At 39.3% G+C, this 19,685-nt stretch overlaps 2 protein-coding genes across 2 annotated transcripts; both read left to right on the top strand.

Moving 5' to 3' along the window:
• Positions 1–834: 834 nt before the first annotated feature.
• cep97 (centrosomal protein 97) lies at positions 835–9,249 on the top strand. Its single transcript, XM_084724783.1, has 11 exons — positions 835–956; positions 2,047–2,189; positions 2,314–2,472; positions 3,251–3,352; positions 3,453–3,566; positions 3,676–3,842; positions 3,950–4,114; positions 5,064–5,242; positions 5,382–6,033; positions 6,202–6,277; positions 7,089–9,249. The coding sequence occupies exons 1-11, from the start codon at positions 920–922 to the stop codon at positions 7,608–7,610; spliced, it is 2,316 nt and encodes a 771-aa protein (XP_084580909.1). The 5' UTR covers positions 835–919; the 3' UTR covers positions 7,611–9,249.
• A 952-nt stretch (positions 9,250–10,201) lies between these two features.
• Positions 10,202–17,799, top strand: nxpe3 (neurexophilin and PC-esterase domain family, member 3). The gene is made up of 6 exons (XM_084724782.1): positions 10,202–10,360; positions 12,786–12,986; positions 13,682–14,463; positions 15,542–15,612; positions 15,716–15,937; positions 16,019–17,799. The coding sequence occupies exons 2-6, from the start codon at positions 12,894–12,896 to the stop codon at positions 16,582–16,584; spliced, it is 1,734 nt and encodes a 577-aa protein (XP_084580908.1). The 5' UTR covers positions 10,202–10,360; positions 12,786–12,893; the 3' UTR covers positions 16,585–17,799.
• The last annotated feature ends 1,886 nt before the right edge of the window (positions 17,800–19,685 follow it).

Here is a 19,685-nt window from a genome sequence, read left to right as displayed (position 1 = left end):
AAATTTATACTTTGGCCAATCACGTCGTGGATTACGTCACAATCTGTCGGTTAAAGACGTAACAGAAATCAACCAAGGCTTGTTGGTTTATGGACTTAACGACAGTAAAGAGTTCAGATGTGTTTAAGTTCATTTGAGAAAAATAAAATTTCTTTTATGTGCTGTAATTTTTCATTCATGTATTTTAATTTGTCTGTGCTCTACAAAAATAAGATAAATTATAAAAAAGATGTTTGCATATTTATTATGGACATCTGTACAAAGATTCTGTATTATTTAATGTTCATGTTATATTCGTATTATTTACCTATGACAATTTTTTTTAATATCGGAAAAAATCTAGTAAACTCTCCCTCTCAAACTATTATTTATAAGCATACACCCCTTTTTACTGTATTTTAATATAAATTATATAGATTGAAATTATTAAACCTGGTAACAATAAAAAGTCACACAACTGGCCCTGTAAAGTATGCATGTTCTGATTTATTTGCTTATATTTAAACTTTTAAAATAATTGCTATGTATTTATTTTTTCTTTTATTTATTCTCCTGGCATCTTTGAGTCTTTAAATTTTGCACTATAATTTTTCTTGTCAAAACGAATGAAATGCATAACTTGTTCAATAAAGATTTATTATAAAAACAATAAAGACGAATAACTAAAAGTACTTATGTTTTTTTGCACGTTTTGTCGTTGACGTTGCAACGGGGCTGGCGACAGGAAACGAAGAGAATTGTAGTCTTCAAACCACAAAGACGCCACCCTGAAATTAGCGACGCGGTCTTTTTAAACTACGTTTCCCAGAACCACCTTCTTTTTTGGCCGTTTGACAAGCGGTAGACGCTTCTTGTACCCTAGTCTGCAGCTAGTGGAGTTGATAGCTAACGTTAGGTGTTGTCTGAAGCGACAGACAGGATGGGTGTATCAGATTTACAATTTGATACAAATGCTGGTAAGTGGCTCGATGGTTGTTCTTTTTTTTTTTTTGCACAAACAGACAGTGCTGATTCTTTTTTGTTTAATCGCAGCCACTGCGAGTATGTTTAAGTTATTAGTTAGCGTTACTAGCTAACGTTAGCTAGGGTCCATCACCCCACAGTAGCTAACATTACTAACATAACATAACACTAACGAAACATCCTGAGTCAGTTCTCTGTCTTGTAGCAAAGTCTAACAAAACTTAAACATCAGACCAGCTGCAAATTGTCGTAGTGAAGTATCAGTTTGGCAGTAACTAATTAATTCTTTTCTGCCCTTGTTAGTCATCAATTGATAGTTAGCTTATTTATCATGATTTCAGCATTAACACGTGAATAATACCATTATATGAAACCAATGCTCAGAGCTAGTGAAAGACTCTGACTAAGATAACTTCTACATTTACTTGGTAGATATGTAGATATGATTACCCAGACGTGCACAGTTGATCGAAATATTCTTGAAACTGCAATATAGCCAGGCCAAGTGCAATATCCATATCACAGATGCCACAATCTTTTGCTAAAGGAAAAACGTGTTTTAAAGCAGTATTATTAATAATGTACTGTAGTGCTGCAGAGTCTTGGCCTGCAAACCTTCTTATCCAGATGTAAGAAAACATGTTTGTTTGGCACCAACCTCAACAAATGTCACATCATGATAGTTTTGTTCAGTGAAAATTTAAATTGTGATGCAAAAATGAGCATTCCCAGTGAATGATATCAATATGAATCATATCACTTACGTACAGTAGAAAACAGGGTACAGGAGTAAAGGGCTTATTCAGGAAACTTAGTATTATATGATAACAAATTTGGATTTCAAACTCCCTGACCCCAGTTTATAGGACTGGTTTTCAGTCCAATATTTGAACTCAAGATAACCCTGATCACTGTAAACTGACCTATCTGTAATATTAAGGCCTGCCCTCGGCTTTACTGTAGACTGTTTGTATGCCTGGCTGCTTCAGGATCTTTTGTGTTATGTAGCCATGGTGATGAGCAAAATGGCAGTTGTTGTGGTTTTCCAGTCTGCTTAAGCTCCACCATCTTTACTCCCACAAGGACCTGTGGTGGATCTTTCTGCCCGGGGTATGCAAAAGCTGGATCCTAGTTTCACCTGCTCCGAGGACACTCACATTCTCATCCTGGACCGTAACCACATCATGAAACTGGACCATCTGGAAAGGAGTCCAGGTCTTCAGCAGGTACTTATTAAACCCTTTTAAGCCTGTGCTCAGTTTTCACCCTGTCTTTGCAGGCTTATAGCATAGTGACTAATGACATGATGCTTTTTTGTGCCTTTTGATAAGTCTGTCCTTTCTTCTTTAGCTTTCTGTAGCCAGTAACCGTCTGGTGAGAATGATGGGCGTGTCTCGGCTAACAGAGTTGAGAGTCCTCAATCTTCCCAATAACAGTATTGGGTACATTGAGGGGCTCAGAGATCTGCCACACCTGGAATGGCTCAACCTGTCCGGGAACAATATTAAAGTGAGAAGAGAGATTTTCACATACTGTTAAATCATATGCCATTTATTTATACGTGATGCTATTAGTTTCAGTACGTGTTAAATGGACAGTTCACCCTAAAATCAAGATTTCCTATTTTTCTTCTTAACTGTAGTGCTATTTATCCATCTAGATTATTTTGGTGTGAGTTGCTGAGTTTTGGAGATATTAGCTGTAGAGATATCTGGCTTCTCTCGAATATAATGGAACTTGATGGCACTTGAAAAACTCAACAGCAGTGTCTCTTTCCAGGAATCATAACCCAGTAACTCATGATAATAATCCACAGACCTTGTTGTGAGCAGTTTCACAAGGGACTATTTTCTTTCTGTGGTAAAAAATAAAATAATTCCTATATGAAACTGCTCAAAACAAGGTCTTTGGATTATCCTGCGCAGTGTTGGGGGTTAGAACGCTTAGATTACACTTAGATTTGGGTGAGTATGTATATATATTTGTTGAAATATTATGTATTGCAAGCTATAAGAGCCATTGTTTCTTATTTCATTATTCCTGCAAAACAGACATTGCTGTTGATGTTTTCCTCATTTTTGGTGCTTTGGGCACCACAAGCAGTATGCCATCTACTTCCATTACATTAAAGAGAAGGTGGACATCTTTGCAGCTGATATCTCCATAACTCAGCAACTCACACCAAAGCAATCTAGATAGAGAAATCACTCTACGGGTTTTGATTTTGGGGATGAACTGTTGCTTTAATATATTGCATGTTTAACAGACTGTGCTGTCTTTAACACAGGTCATTGAGCAGCTCAACAACTGTGTTTCCCTTCAACATTTGGATCTGTCTGACAATAACATATCTATCATTGGGGATCTGACTAAACTGGTGGCATTAAAGGTGAGTGCTGCTGGAACCTCTGGGGTCAAAACTGAGCCTAAACACAAAATTCATTTTTAATAATGTTAATAATGTTTAATAATGTGTAATGATTTTTCAGACACTTTTACTCCATGGAAACAGCATTACAACACTTCGTACTGTTCCTGCTCATCTACCTGCCCACTTATCCATCCTCTCCTTGGCAGAAAATGAGATAAGGGATCTTAATGAGGTAATTATCTTTTCCCATACTCGATACAGCAGCATTAATTAATTAATTGCCATTTTAGTTATATGGAGGCTGATTATTATTAACTGACTTTGCTCTGATTATTCCTTAGGTGTCATACCTGGCTCCTCTTCATGACATGGAGCAGCTGTCTATTATGAACAACCCTTGTGTTATGGCGACCCCCTCATTGCCAGGCTTTGATTATCGGCCATATATCATGAGTTGGTGTCTGAGCCTAAAGGTCCTGGATGGCTATGTAGTGTCACAGAAAGAAGGGTACACACATTCCTGTGCTGTTACATGTTTGTAGTTAAGGTCAATGTATGATTGTAATCCAAATGTTTGAATATCTTATTTATTGTGTGTAACTGTCACAATTACAGTCTCAAAGCAGAGTGGCTCTACAGTCAGGGAAAAGGACGTTCATATCGGCCAGGTCAGCATGTTCAACTGGTTCAGTACCTGGCCACTGTTTGCCCTCTGACATCATCACCAGCTCTGGAGACGGCAGAAGATGCCAAACTGGAGAAGATCCTGAGTAAACAGAGGTATAAATCTGTATTTTTAAAAAAAGACTCTTATCCAATAAGCATTTCAAGGCCATAATAACCTCGCCATACATCTCTCTTAAACACACAATACGTAAGCTCTGCCATACCGGTCTCTCACATTAAAACGATAACAAAAAGAGAAGTCTGATGATATCAGGAAAGCAAAGGGTTGTCTGCATTGTTAAACAACCATCATTGCAGATGAAAATCATGGTCATGGATGAGGTAATATTAAAGTTTTTTTCACATTATGTTTAGTCACGTTCGCAGACTTCTGTCCTCACTCTCTGACATATGCAGCATATCCTGTGTTTTCCTGGACATTATAGCAGCTAATGGCTACACACTGTTACCTTGAATAAATTTGTGACTTTTCTGGATTTGAACATTGTTGGAAACATTTGGGAAAATACAAGTACACAACTCAACAAAATATACAATGTAGGTCTGGCATTTTTAGATATTTTAATGCAGAAATTATACACATTATAGCTTTAAGTGAAAATATTTACTCAAATGACCTAGTCACAAAATATTTCCCTGAAATTTAAAGGACCATACCGGTGTTTCTGCAAGTTTTTTTTTTGTTGAAAAATTGTATTGTCTTTTCGAGCACATATAGTAACGTTGTACACTAATTACAAATATCTACACCCACACACGTGTACACACACATACAGGGAAAGTACCATTATACTCATGTAAAACAGCATAAAACAAATTATGACAGAGTAAAAAAAAATGCAGGGAGATTAATATAAAAAAAAAAAAAGGGAAAGGGGGCATAGCACACATTTATATATAATGTACACTGCATGCAAATAAAATTTTACATAAGTGTTCATTTCTAGTGCCCCTCTTCACCTCTATGATGTTTGTAGTTTGTAATATTATTTTTAATATGCCATGTAGTCTGTCAAGAGCTGAACTGACCTATTTGTCTCAGGTTTCACCAGAGGCAGCTGTTAGAGCAGACCCGCAGTGGCTGTCCCAGCCCTCCTCGTCCAACTCAACTGGATGTGGAGTGCCACAGTCCTTCACATGCAGTCCCACAGGGGGGAGCCAGAGATGTGAAGAAAATCAGTGCACCCACACCAGCTGCTGCTCCATCAGTCCCGGAGACAGGTAAGAGGACTGCTTTGTCACGGTGTAGGGCAGCACCAGTGGACATTTTGCGTTAATTTTTATTATTTCTCTTTACGAATTGCTGTGATGCACTGCTTTCTTTTTCATAATTCCAATTGTTTGGTCCAATTTTGAACAGAGCCAGTCCTGCAGTTCAACACCTGGGTGAGCTGTGATTCTTCCCACTCATTACTGCCGGTAGTTCGTAGTCCGAGGCTCGGAGAGGAGCACATCTATTTGGAGGACGTGCAGACAGATGAGGACAAACTCAATGGCAGCATGCTTTCTTCAGAGTCCACCTTTCTCCCCTTCACATCTGACCTGGAGCCGCAAACGACCCACTCTGACAGTGAGGACGAGACAGAGACATTTGAACCAGATTCCCTGGCTCCAAAGCGGCCATCGCCACCCAAAAAGCACAACACAAGCAAGACACATCATTCCCCCCCTGTGGATAAGCAAGACACAGGTCTTAAAGAGGAAGCTGTTTCTGGTGCAGCCACAACAGCTGGATCAGTGGAGGTCAGAGTAAGCACACCACAGAATGATCTGGAGACGTTGTCTGACTTTGGTAAAGAAGAGAGGAAAGAAAATCCCAAGCAGGAAGAAGTTGGTGTGTGTGCCAGTAAATCAGGTTTGACTGAAGCAGACAAGGCAGCAGTTAAAATCCAGTCCTGGTGGAGGGGACAGCACACTCGGTGTTGTCACCCCATGGCCAGAGAGGTGCGCAGTGAAATTCGGCTCCGCAGGATGCAGGATCACATCCTCTTCCTGTCGGAAAAGTTTGACAGGTAACTGACTGCTCATCAGCATTATTTGTTTTTTGTTTTTTTTTACAAATGTTTTAAGGTATTATGAGAAGGGTTGTACTTCAACTAATATTGCATATGGTTGTGATTATATACATATATATGGCAGCATTTACAGTGATTAAAAGCACTAATGGGATTTGTTTGCAGGCTGCAGCAGCAGTATGAAGAAGAGAGGCTACAAAGACTGGTTCAAGAGGAAGCTGTGAAGTTTCTGTGGAAAGAGGTCAGTGATTGAAATTGTCATTTAACATGACCACACATTCATCACAGCTCAGTTATTATATGTGTGTATGGTATAATGTTCATCTCCTGTGGCCTTTTCCAATGTTATGTTTAGCATTTTGTTATGTTTAATTTTTTACTAATTTGACCATCTTAGTTAGCATGCTAACATTTGCTAATTAATAGTAGTACAGTGAGGCTGATGGACATGTTAGTTTTGAAGGCATTTGGACACAACCCAAAGTTTTAGCCAAATTAAATATTTGGCCTATAGGCTAGTGGAAATGTTGAAGTGGAAAAAGACAACATCTTTGCTTTAACTTGATGACTTAATGACACCATACTCGTTTAGATTGGTTCCCTATAAGCTTTGCTTTCATATGTCTGCCACTGGGCACAGTCTTCTCTTTGAAAATGATTATCCATCTCCATTACTAAATGAATGAATGAATCACACTTTTCTTCTAATGTTTTCTTCTACTCCCCCCTCCACTCCAACACCAACCCCTGCTGTAGTTACTTTTTTGTGCAAAGCAGTAGCCTTCATCTAGGCACTTGTCTGACGGTATATACGCAGAGTACAGGTGTGATAGACTGATATCGGGCCAATAATATTGGTCAGCTGCTATATTGGTCAGGCTCTACTCCAGAGTCATGAATATTCCTACTCTGGGGACCATGAATCTCCTTGCAAATTATAACAGTTTTCATGCCATTCTTATGGTGGCTCAAATTGTCTGTTATTGGCTTTGCAACATGACTCACAGGGCTACCTTATTAGTTTTTCACTTTTAACTGTGCTCTCCCTGCAGCTCCAGTCTATGCAGCAGTGGAAGCAGTCTGTGGAGCAGCAGCTGGCCTGCATTACTCCAGCTGTCACCCCGGCTCAGATCGCGGCTCCTGGATTACGTGAGGCTGGCCGGCCTGTAGCATCCAGCACAACAAACCCACCCAGCATGGACGTCTCCTTCCCAGACTCCGGCTTCCAGTCAACAAGTGATCAGCATGCAGCACAGGAGGACAGCTTTCTGAGCAGTGGGACAGCGGACTCTCTGAAGACGGTGCGAGCGCTGAGCCCTGTTCGTAGCGGCTTCGCTGGCGGTAGTGATGGCATGGACAGCGCGGACTGCAGCCTGCTTGAGCAGTACCTCTCCTCTGTACAGCAGCAGGAGGAGGAGGCTGAGGAGGTGATCAGTGATAGAACAGAAACACCACAGCCTTCCTCACCAGTGTCGCCCAGCAAAACAGCACAGTCCAACTATCCCCTGCAGAAGGCAGCAGACAACCAATCAGAGGAGCAGAGAACAGAGGAAACCACCCCTGGCCCTGTCTGAGAGTAAACACCTAATAGACAACTGTACAGAGCTACTGAGTGTGTGTGTACTGTGGGTTTGAGATGCATCGCTCCCTCTAGAGACTTCTGGTGTGTCTGACAAACGCACTCATCTTAAATGCTGACCCAGATCTCAAACAGCAGTGCACTTAGTGTCCTCAAGACTGGAGCCAGAACAGGCTTGAAAACAACACTTTACTGTGAATGTAACTTTTATACTATACTTACCTTTCCTCTCTGTGTTACTTTAATAATTGTGATGTAGCTTCAGAAGGTATTAGTCACTTAAAAGCAATTGTTTTATGATGAAATACAGTGAGTAGGTTGCTACCTCTACTGAAGACCAGGCATATTAATACATATTCACTTTATCTGTATTCACAATACACTAAGTACATGGGATAGACTACAGTTAATCAGATTAGCAGTTAATCTCTCAAACATAGTGCACTTGTAGCCACAGATATATACTGTATGCATTCTATCTATTATCACATGTAAGAGAAAGTGTATAGTGAGCAGGTCATTATTGTGAAATAAACCCTGACAGGCTGGTAAATCACACTGAAAGTTTTTTTTTTTCCCCACAATAATGACATGCTTACTACACATTATCTTGCTCATTACACGGCTATTTACTTAAAAAAAAAATCAGTCATTTAAATTATTTTATTGCCCCTTCAGAATCTGTGATCAGAACTTTGTCCATAGCAATGACCTGCAGTTCAGACCAGACAGATGAATGCTGCAATTGACCAATCAGAAGTGTTTAACAAAGCCGTGTAATAAACTGTGTTAATAGGTGAACTGTTTGATCAACTTCGGATCACATCACCTGAAATGTTGTAGCATCTTTATTTTCTTTAAAAAGTGTAAATAAATCTGCTGTTATCATTTTCCAATTATTGTTATTTGGTTTAATATTATATTGGAGTACTGTGAGAACCAACAATTATTTTTCTCATCAAGTAATCTCATTATTTCTCTGTTTTTCAATTCTCATGCAAAATGTTAAAGATAAAAAAAAATCCACTGGAACTAGGGTCCCCTCGATGTTGGATTTTTTGGGCTGGGACCAATGCTGCTACGAATATTAGACTGAAAAGATTTCTAGATTGATATGTTGACCGATATTGCAATGATCCGTTTGATAAGCAATGATGCTTATCAAACACTTATGACAAAGATCTGTAATGGAGGCAGGATATTTTACAGTTTAACAATAAACTTTGTTTAAAATGAAATCAGGTCACTGAAATAGTAAACTTTCACTGGTATTTATAAACATTACAAATAGTGATAATTAAAAAACAGAGAAAAACATACATATTAAACTTGATTAATTGCACAATATGTAAATTCTGCCACAGAGGATCCCTCTCACATTAAAAAAAGATGTGAAGTGGTAGGGGATCATGGGATTGTTTTCTTCACTTAAAAAAAACACCACAGCTGATGAAAATCTATCTGACATGACAGCAGAAATCATGTTTATGGACAAGGTAACATTAGTGACGGTTGCTGACTTCTGTCCTCACTGTCTGACATATCCTGTGTTTTCCTGGGAGTTACACCAACTAGCAACACGTAGCAGCAAGCACAACTTTACCTTGAATAAATTATGTATTTCTCTGTTTGGACATTGTTTGAATTATTTGTGATAATGTAAGTATGCAATTCAACAAAATAGAACACTATGTCTTGTATTTTTAAGAATTTTAATGCAGAAATGTTACATATTAAAGCTTTAATAAAGAGGATCAAAAATACATCAAATGCAGTTTATAAAAATAAAAAAAATAAAAACAATCAGCAGCATGTTCTGTCAAAAAAAAACAAAAAAGAAATGTTCATATTGATACATATGGGAAAACGTGGATATAGACTGATATACTTGTCATAGGCCAATAACAGCCATATATCTAACCAGCTCCAATAAGAACAAGCGATGCCTGAGTTAGGATCTACAGGGAACAGAGAGCCCCTCCTACATATATATTTCTTTTAATATTTTCAGCTCTGTCCTGGTTTTTTCCTACAAATAGGTTGATTTAGCTTAGCTAATATGTAAGGTTCATGCTAATGTGTATTTTCAGACATTTTAATTTTTGAAAATCGAACAAAACCTTTCAAAAACATTAGAAACTCTTAGGGCTCCTGAGGGGTGACGAACCTCCTGTTGAAGACCCATTAATGTAGGATACTGATTACGCCTGTGATTATCATAGCAAGCCACGCTGGCTAACAGTAAAAATAGCAGTCGCTAAAAAAAACATACATACTTTTGTCACTAGACTAACTTAGCAATGAACATTTAGTAAGCAGCAAAAAAGAAAATGGTACTTGGAGGAACATTGGTGTGGTTTAATTAATATTCATACGTTGTTGCCAGGCCATTACAACGTAATAAAAGAAGGAAGTGGTTGAACTGTATTGTCAGTGAAGACAGTTTCTTCTTAATATATTTTTCTGACGGTTTCTATACTTCACTTTTGGTGGCCTTTTATGATACGAATACCCCTTTTTCCCTTTTACCACCAGAGGACGCAGCAAGACTCCTCCGCCCATAAGCCCACCCCCCACTCGGGTCCTATTTTCCCCTCATTATGATAACGGAGCTCTCTTCTGCTTACTACACCGTCGCAGATGTGCGTCTTTACCCGCCGCTGTGTGCTCTCTCTCCCGGCAAGCCTCCCTCCTCCTCCGGCGGTGTAACGGTCCGACATCATGCAAAGATGTCGTCGTTAATGTGTAAGTAGGGGAGCATCTTTAGCTAAAAAAAACACGGCTGCATCATCGGTGTTAACGTTAGCGAACAGGGTTGCGTGTGTATAAATAACATTAGAAATGTGTTGGAATCTCCTCTCATGTATTGAATGTTATTGTCCGTCTGTTTCTTTGTTGTTGGCTCTTGCGTCATCGCCGCCGTTCATATGATAGAAGCAGCTGACCGTTAGAATATATCCGACCGTTATTGACGTGTCAAGATGGAAGATTCGATTGAAAGTGTGAACCGGTGGAATGTTAACTGTCATCGTCACTGTCATTTTTAAAAGTAACTTTAAATCGGGGCGGTATCACCGGCTGGTAAATCGGATTGTTTCATCTCGTGGAAAAGCCAAAGCGTGCATTAATGTATGTGCTATACAGCCGGTCAGATAACCTTGATTTGGACTGCTTGGGTGATAAATATTGAGATGCAACGATTAGCCTAATAGTGTCGACACGTAGCGTTTTTGATAGATTACATCTTTAAGCATATGTCCAAAATTTGTGGTTCCAATTATATGGCATAAGAGCTGTCTTTTAATGGTTTTAAACAAGTAAGAAAAATAAGATTTGTTCGTTTCATTGGTTTTGAAGGCTGCATCACAGTTAAGTATTGTGAATTTACCAGACTAGTTGTTTTATTACATGCTTGCCCTTCACCCACTTCCAGTCTATTATATCCATGTGAAAACACCAGTAGTCATCCCTACAACATCATCACAACACTGACATCGGGGTATTTGGTCAAAAAATTGTGATATTTGATGTTGTTCTAATTGCCCAGCCCCATTTTTTAGATGTTATCTTAGAGAAATATTGAGATGTTATTTATAAGACATATTGCCCAACTCTGTTAATCAGACAACGTCTGCATTTTGGAACATGTCCACTTGGTCTGTAGGACATTATGATGGGCATTTTCTGACCTCTTAAAGGTCAAATTGTTGATTAATGGTATAAATGATTATTAGATTAATGTGATTTAAGACAAAGAAATTTGCAAACTTTTAAAGACTATAAAACGAAGTATGGAAATTAACCCATGAACTTAATTTCCAAACAGAAATGCAGCCATTCAGGAGTGAATGGTGTGTTTGGTGATGTACACCAACAGATACACAAATATTGTAATAATAGCTGTAATGATGGTAATGACATTTATATCTACAGAGCGTGCAGGTCCTCCTCCATGGAGGCTGCCATGTTGAATCGCCATATTTCTATAGTAACCCTAAACAAATAAACAAACAAAACACTGGCTCCAGACAGGGCCTTTTGTGCTTTTCACTGGTTTTGTGGCCACTGCAATTTTTCTTACACGCTTGGAATGGGACTGAGAGATGCAGTGTTTACTGCTAGATGCCACTAAATCCTACACTCTGGGCCTTTAGACTCTACTGAAAGGAAGATTTCTGAAGTCGCAGGTCAGAGGATGGAGAAATTAATCTGATCACAAGTTTATTTTATTTTAGCCTGGTTTTGTGTGAATAAACCGGTGTCATCAGTACAAAAAGTAGAATCTTGTGCGTATGTGGAGCTGGACAGAGTGGGTTTATTCTAAAACATAAATCTTGATGCTCATGTGTGAATGGCTGGGTGCATGTGTGTGTATGTAATTAAAATGAGTTTGTGCGTAACCAGTGTGGATGCTTGTGTGCTTTTGTTTTTGGTGCTTTTTTTATGCAGTATAAATCATATAACGAGCATATCAGACCACAATAACAAGCATGACGCAAGCCCAGATGTATTCTGTGGTAAGATAACAAACCCATTACACATAATCTAAGCCCATACATGGCAGACTAAGTGTATTTTCTTTGGCTGTCCTCTGACTAACCTTCCTCTTCTTCCAGCAATTCAGTGAGTTATGAGAATACACAGAAGAGAGCACCCTAAATGCAATTATCTCAGCATACAAAAACCAGCTATCTTCTACAGATAAAATCTACCACAAAATGCTTCCTTCCTAAAACACAACCCAACTCTTTTTATGATATAATAATTTCTAAAATAAATAATGAGAAATAAAACAAATCACATAAAACACAAAGATTTTTCACTTCACAGAGACCATTAAATGAACCTTGTTTTATAGCTTGTGGTAGCTGAATGAAACTGTACACACAGAGAGATTATATTTTTTTCTATGAGACAATAGATTTGTAATTTATTGCATTGTCACAATTTCAATATGACAGTTGCCAGGACATAAAACCAATGACCTGTTGATCTTTAAAAATCAAGACTCAATAGTCTATCAATGACATAACAATCAGAAGTCATAAACAACTGACCTGCTCAGACAAATATATGCATGATCATGTATCAACTGTGATCTTTATTATCTGCTATAAACATGAATAAAGGGAGTGCTTGTTTTCTCTTTCTTCATCCTTAATGCTGACAGAGTTCATTCGTCTGCATCAGGCGCTGAGGAAGAAATGATGCCTTCATCGCCGTGGTGACAGCACAGAGTGAAACAGGGTCTGATCATGGGAGACAGAAGGAGGTCACCATGTGCAGAAATCTCTCCAAATATGCCCTCATCTTCCTCTTCCTAGCCCTGTCCGGCCTCATCTTCCTGCTGCGCAACATCCACACTGTGGAGGTGGGTTACACCACCAAAAATCACCACTCAGTGCTGCCAGAACTGTTAACATGGCTTTAGATGGCTCTGATATGTAAAGTATCTATAACATATGTCTCCAAGACAATGGGCCTCATGTAGCAACATTTCCTTAAATTGTCTCTTATATTTTGTCTGAATATTCTCTTAAGATCATTTTTTTGAGTAAATATGTTTTGTTTTTTTGTTTTTTATAATAATGTAGTTGATTAATTAAATTGTTGCTGTTAAAGGAAAAGACATTCACTGCTTTTTTTTAAATTTAATTGATTTTTTTTTTTTTTTTTACCAAAGGTTGTGTTTAGGCATTGAAATGAAAAGCTTTATATTTATTTTTACACTTAACATTTGATGATCTAAAATAAATAACAGCTGCAAATTTGTAAAATGTGAAATAGATGTTGGAAGTAAAATATCCCTCCCTAGAATATTTTTGGAGTATACTTTTAATTACAATGATAAAAAAAAAGATTATATTTGACTCTTGTTCACACATAAAATTTTCTCTTAGGAAAACATTGGTGAATCCCAGAAATCAATGTGTACTAAGAACATAAGAACAAATTGTGGATACGATCAAAAAAAGATTTGTTCATAAATGGTTTCTTGCCTGAGGCCCATTGAGTTGACCAGTTTCCACTCCTTATCATTTAAGTCTCTCCTTTCTTTCTCTTCAGAACTGGAACTGCCACACTATCTCAACGCTCTACCAGCTCCAGAGTAGAATCCAGTCGTCCTTCATCCCTTTGAATCTTCCCACTTTTTACAACAACCGCACCTTCTGTGCCCATCTGGGCCAGAAACCCTCTCCTGAAGATGAACTGGAGGAGCGCTACCTGTTGGAGTCTCTCGCCTGGCCTGGGCCTCCGCCTCGCTCCACGCCGACCGCCCTGCGACAGACAAGTGACCCCGTGCACAGCCTGTTCGCCATCCTTCCCACGAAGGAAGGAAGGGAGTGGCATGTGGGCGACCAGCTGGAGGTCCTTGTCCAAATGCACGACTTCCAGGGTCGTCCCAAACGCTATGGCGGGGACTTCCTCTTGGCCAGACTGCACTCCCCGGAGCTTGGAGCAGGTGTAGCAGGACAGCTGCTGGACCACAGGAATGGATTTTATTCCGCTCTGTTCCCACTCCTTTGGGTGGGAACTGCACAGGTGGAGATTACGATGGTGCACTCAAGCGAGGCCGTCGCCGTGCTGCGACGGCTGAGGGAGGAACGGCCTGATCGAGTGTTTTTCAAGAGCTTATTCCGCCTGGGCTTCCTGTCTGAGACTACTGTGTGCAACATGTGCCTGCCCCCTGATCAGCAGCCCCTGTGCAACTACACAGACCTGTACACAGGTGAGCCCTGGTACTGCTACAAGCCCAAGGTGCTCGGCTGTGACACGAGAATCAACCACGCCAAAGGAGGCTACCTGAAACACCTCATCACCAACAAAGAAGCACTGCTCTTCCAGAGGTTTGTAGGATGAAGGAAATATGTTTTAATGAGATATTTTTAAAGGCTCATGCTGCAATCCTGCAGAAGTCTGAAGTTGATTGTTCAGAGTCGTTTCTACTCCCAATCTGATTCGACATCCCAAGCAAAAGTAGAAATTAGAATTACCCAGTTAAGATTTACAACTTCGGACCTCCAGGCACTGAAGGTGCACAATGTTGTGTGAAGTGTTTGTGTTGACCGAGGGCACACACACCTGAACTCACAGCAGTGTTGCTTCTTAGCATGTATAAAACAGAAACAGAAGGAAAACATAACCAGCTACCTAAAAACACTAACAACACATTTTGACATCAGTTAACACACAGACCAGGTTATATGATTGTAATTGTAACATTTTTCACTTTTCTTTTACTCATACATTCATTTCTAAATATCTTCAGGCAAACAGCCTATATGTGTCTGCTATCATGAACCACTAAATGGTTTTCAGTAGAGAAAACAAGTCGTGAAGAGTTAAACCAACTGCGGACGAGGTTACAGATGAAGCACACATGAGTCTTAATTGTAACATCATGAGCAATGGTTGTAAAACAGCTAAAAACGCAGCATTAAACAAATAGTTTTCATGGTAAATCAACAATATTTCAGTCAAGCAGCTGTTTCTGCATGTTTATTCATGTTTATTTAATGTTTATTCACTTTACATAGAGCTTAAATTAATGCTGAATGTTCGCCAAAAGAGTAAGTAAATTGAGCAAAATGTTAATGGAGTCTGGCAGGCAGTCAGACAGACAACAGACAGCCACTGAACTCCAGCTCCATTTAAACACTTGCTGTGAGTGTTACATATTTACCTTTAACCTTTTTAAAAAATGAAACTTTACATCAGTGACCTGTTTTTATAGATTTATGTCTTCAGTAGGAACTGGGCTTAGTGCCATAGGTTGGCTGGGGAAGTTGGAAAGAAATGAGAGGTGGATTGTTTTTTTGTTTTTTTGTTTTTTGTTCTTCTTCATGGGATTTGTTGACAGAAACACAAATCTAGAATATCAGCGGACTTAACCCGATCAACTCTGGGTTTTTTTTTTCATCTTAGTGGTGTAAACATAAAGGTGCGCATCCACGCTTCAGGACCCGACAGGATCAATGTGCTGCCTCCCAGGAAAGGTACAGTATCCCTGTAGAGTAACGATTGTAGCCACAGTATGTGCATGCTTTGATTTATTCCATTTAATTAATTTTGTCTGCAACATTTCTCGCTCTGTATCAGATAAAGTAGAGGTAGAAAGCAGCACTATAAAACCAGATCCTATTAAGCTAGCACCATCTGGATATTACTACGAGGACTCATGGAGGCCATTAAATGGCGTTACAATGCGCCAGTTCAATGAATCATCTGCCATCACTCAGTGTTTGAAGAACAAGGTGATCAACATGTACGGAGACTCCACCGTCAGGCAGTGGTTTGAGCACCTTATTGCTTTTGTACCAGGTGAGTGTTTTATCTTTTATACTTACACTCTGCATCTTGCCTTGTGTATCTTCCCCACTGTAACTTCAATTTATTCCTCAGAATTAAAGGAGTTCAACCTGCACAGTCCTAAAAACGTTGGACCTTTCATGGCGGTAGACAGCACCAATAATATCCTCTTGAAGTACCGCTGCCACGGCCCGCCCATCCGCTTCTCCACCGTCATGTCCAGTGAGCTGCGGTACATTTCAAACGAGCTGGACGGCCTCTCCGGGGGTCCTAACACCGTCGTGGTCCTCAGCATTTGGGCCCATTTCAGCACCTTTCCCGTGGAGGTGTACATACGGCGGCTCCGTCACATCAGGCGGGCGCTGGTGCGGCTCCTGGACCGGGCGCCGGGGACGATCGTCGTGATTCGCTCGGCCAACCTCCAAGCCCTGGACCAGGAGGTGAGCCTGTACAACAGCGACTGGTACTCGCTGCAGCTGGATGAGGTGCTCAGGGCCATGTTCAAGGGTCTGAACATCCTGCTGGTGGATGCCTGGCAGATGAGTTTAGCTCACCACTTTCCTCACGCCCTCCATCCACCACCAGCCATCATCAAGAACATGATGGACATGCTTCTGTCATACATTTGCCCAGAGCAGAAGAAGATCCAACAGACATAGAAGAAGAGTGATGATACGGTTGTTGAAGGAGACCAAGATGTTTACTTTGTGAATCCATCAATCAGTTCTTCAATTCCCAACAGTAAGGCTTTATTTAAAAAATTGAGGAGTTTTCCAAAGCTACGCACCCTTTAAATACTGAGAGATTTGCCAGACTTGTAGTCCTGATCTGTGTTTACCTGCCTGTTATGTTTCATTTTGAATCCCTCAAAGCTAATTTTATTCTGAAAATGCCAAAGACTTTGGCACAGTGATTGTTACAGCCCATCTGTTTTTGTTACCAAAGTGTGTGTGTTTGTGTGTGTGTGTGTGTATGCAGTATTTTTTACTTAAGTTAGTCATTCTTTGAAGACGAGCTTTATATTTAGGTGTATATTTATTTGTTAGTTTTGCCAAAGCTGAAGACTCAATGAGAGATTTTCCTCAGGCTGTTCAGTGTTTCAAATGTGATTTCATCCTCAAAGGCAGAGATTTTCAAAGTGGAAGGCGGGCAGGAGGCATCCAGGAATTGAGCAAAACTAAGTCAGTAAACAAGGGGAGTGAACAAGTGCTTTTTTCTCCAAGTGTTGTGTTAAGGGAGCCTCACCGTCTCTGACTCTGAAAACTCCTGATCTAAGGTGTGTCACAACATTTTGACCACAGAATGACAAACAAGATAGAGCTGCTTTTTCTTGTCTGTCTGCCTACAAACTACCACCTGAACTACATTGTTCTTAAATCTCATGTTATTTTAGATGTTTACAGTACGCCAGGGATACTCAGCTCAACTGACAGGAGGCCAGGGGCCAGTTAATAAACAAACTTTAATAATAATGTCATTTATCAGATAAAATGGTACCGCTTTATAATTTCATATGCTAAGGCTTTAGCAGTATTGTTTAACTTGACATTTTCAACATGCTCTGTTTTACACCTTACATTAAGGCTCCTTTTGACAGTGGAACTTGTTTACTTTTACTTATTTAACTGTTGATTTCTCTGACCGACAGATCAGCCTCTCAACCTTCACACAGCTTTAGTAAAATGCACACACATCATGCCAGGTACCAGCAGTGGTTTGTGTTGATTTGAGGCTTGACCTTTACACACGTTTCTAACATTAGCTGTTTTTGTATAAATCTACCTTTTTATTCCAAAGCTAATTTTCTTTTAATGTTCAGTTTTAATGATGGATGTTTATATGGACATTTGAGGGTTACTTTAACAAATCAAGATCAAATGAAGATCAAATACTGTGTGTTGTCTCTTGTACATTATAGGAAGACAGTTGAGGTCAAAGACGAGAATGAGCGTTGAAGTTATCGGGTCTGTGTGATACAAAGAGAAAATGTGCCTATTTTTCTGTCTAATTCTGTTTGTCTCTGACGATGATCAGAGGCCGACTATCAAGAGACTTAGTCGTAACTTACAAGAGAAGAGTTGCTGTCATGTTTGCCAGTATTTGCTATTGTCAAATGTGTGCTTTTCTATCTGTCCTAAGGAGCATGACTGTATTTGGAAGCCATTTAAAGTCATTTGCTTACTCACACAAGCGGTGAAGGGGGTTTGAGATGGAGCTGGGAAATATATCTGTAAGATTTTTATCACTAAATGGGACTGTGATAATTGTTATGATTTAATCAGGATGATAAGCTGGTGATGGATATCATGCCTTTTCCCGATTAGTACAGTTCAATAAACTAAACTGTAACAATGGCAGCATCAAAAGTCTCTGTTTCGTCTCCTGTGTGAAATTTATTTTCAGTCTTCCTCTTTTTAACAGGAAAAACTCTTGTTATGGTTAAAATCTTTTATTTTTAAATGAGTCCTGGCAAAAAGGGAATCATTAAGAAGCTGTTACAACAATAAAACAAACAACCGTGGATGGATTCCTGATCGAGCCTCAGGGATCGGGGGGGCCCCGGAGGCCAGAGCATCTGTTTGAAATGACTTGTGAAAGTCAATTACACCACTACAAAGACACAAAAAAATGACCTCAAAGAGACACAAAACAACTACAGAGACATAAAAGTACCACAGAGACAAAAAACAACTATTAAAATGCTTAAAATAACCACAAACAGACACAAAAGTATCAGAGATACAAAACAACAAAAGAGGAACAAAAGTATGACAGTGACACAAATCCAAATCCAAACAACATTAAGGGGACAACTATTACGCACTGTCTTGGGAGAGCTGTCCCCTCAAAGGAAATGCTTCCACCTCATCTCACCTTCCTCCAACCACATTTTTTTAGTTAAGTGTTTTTTGTACTATACAGTCTCCGTCTTTTTTGAAGTCCACCTCCAGTCATGTTTGAAATATCATAAAGTACTTACAATATTAAAAATAATTGCCACTTATTTTGCACCTGATACGTCTTGTAACATGAAAAGCACCACATGGACGTGTTAAAAATGTGATTTTCACTTGATAGAATAGTACAGTTGTATTGTAACTGAGTGTCCTGGGTTCACCTAACTGTATAAATTTAATAAGAAAACAAAAAGAAATTCAAGCATATCAATTAAAACAGTTATTTATTTAGAACATTTAATAAATAAGAGAAATCATTGTGATATTGATTTCTGGTCACATCACCCAGCTTTGTAGTTTGATCAGACAAAAAATGAAGGTAAGCTCTCACCTGTCAGTTTGAAGGATGACAGCTTTACCAACATGCAGCTCTCCATCACACTTCAGGTCTGATTTGATGTGATCTCATCGCTGAGTCAGCTCTGTGTCATATGGAAATACTTTGTTTAGACTAACGCAACACATGTTCAGCGCTGTGGTTGACAAGCTCGTACCAGTGGTACGAATTTATTAGTTTTATGTTGAAAATGCAGCAGATATTAAAGATTTAACACAAAAGTACAACGTACGATGGCCTTATTCAGTTATACAGCACCGCTTGTTGCTTTGAAATGATCAAATGAGCCGATGTAAAAGGTCAAAGAAATTTTAAAAGAAAACGCACAAAAAACAGTCTTATTTTTGTCATTTTATTCAAAAAGTTTCATGTTCCCTTTGAAAACTTCAAGCATATCTCTCAGTACTAAAGCTTGCAGAGCATCATGTTCTCTAGGAGTAAAAGATAAGATACAGTCCATCAGTAA

The sequence above is a fragment of the Lutjanus erythropterus genome, chromosome 8 (genome assembly GCF_056507025.1).
Source record: "Lutjanus erythropterus isolate fLutEry1 chromosome 8, fLutEry1.hap2, whole genome shotgun sequence".
Classification (NCBI taxonomy): Eukaryota; Metazoa; Chordata; class Actinopteri; order Lutjaniformes; family Lutjanidae; genus Lutjanus; species Lutjanus erythropterus.
Note: the sequence above shows the minus strand (reverse complement) of the source record. Positions and strands in the feature narration are given on the sequence as shown.

Excerpts from the sequence above, each read along its gene's own strand:
- nxpe3 (XM_084724782.1), top strand. The coding sequence starts at position 12,894 with ATGTGCAGAAATCTCTCCAAATATGCCCTCATCTTCCTCTTCCTAGCC. Across the intron at positions 14,464-15,541 it reads GAAGCACTGCTCTTCCAGAG|TGGTGTAAACATAAAGGTGC; the intron begins GTTTGTAGGATG and ends TTTTCATCTTAG. Across the intron at positions 15,938-16,018 it reads CCTTATTGCTTTTGTACCAG|AATTAAAGGAGTTCAACCTG; the intron begins GTGAGTGTTTTA and ends TTTATTCCTCAG.
- cep97 (XM_084724783.1), top strand. The coding sequence starts at position 920 with ATGGGTGTATCAGATTTACAATTTGATACAAATGCTG. Across the intron at positions 5,243-5,381 it reads TCCATCAGTCCCGGAGACAG|AGCCAGTCCTGCAGTTCAAC; the intron begins GTAAGAGGACTG and ends AATTTTGAACAG. Across the intron at positions 6,278-7,088 it reads TGAAGTTTCTGTGGAAAGAG|CTCCAGTCTATGCAGCAGTG; the intron begins GTCAGTGATTGA and ends CTCTCCCTGCAG.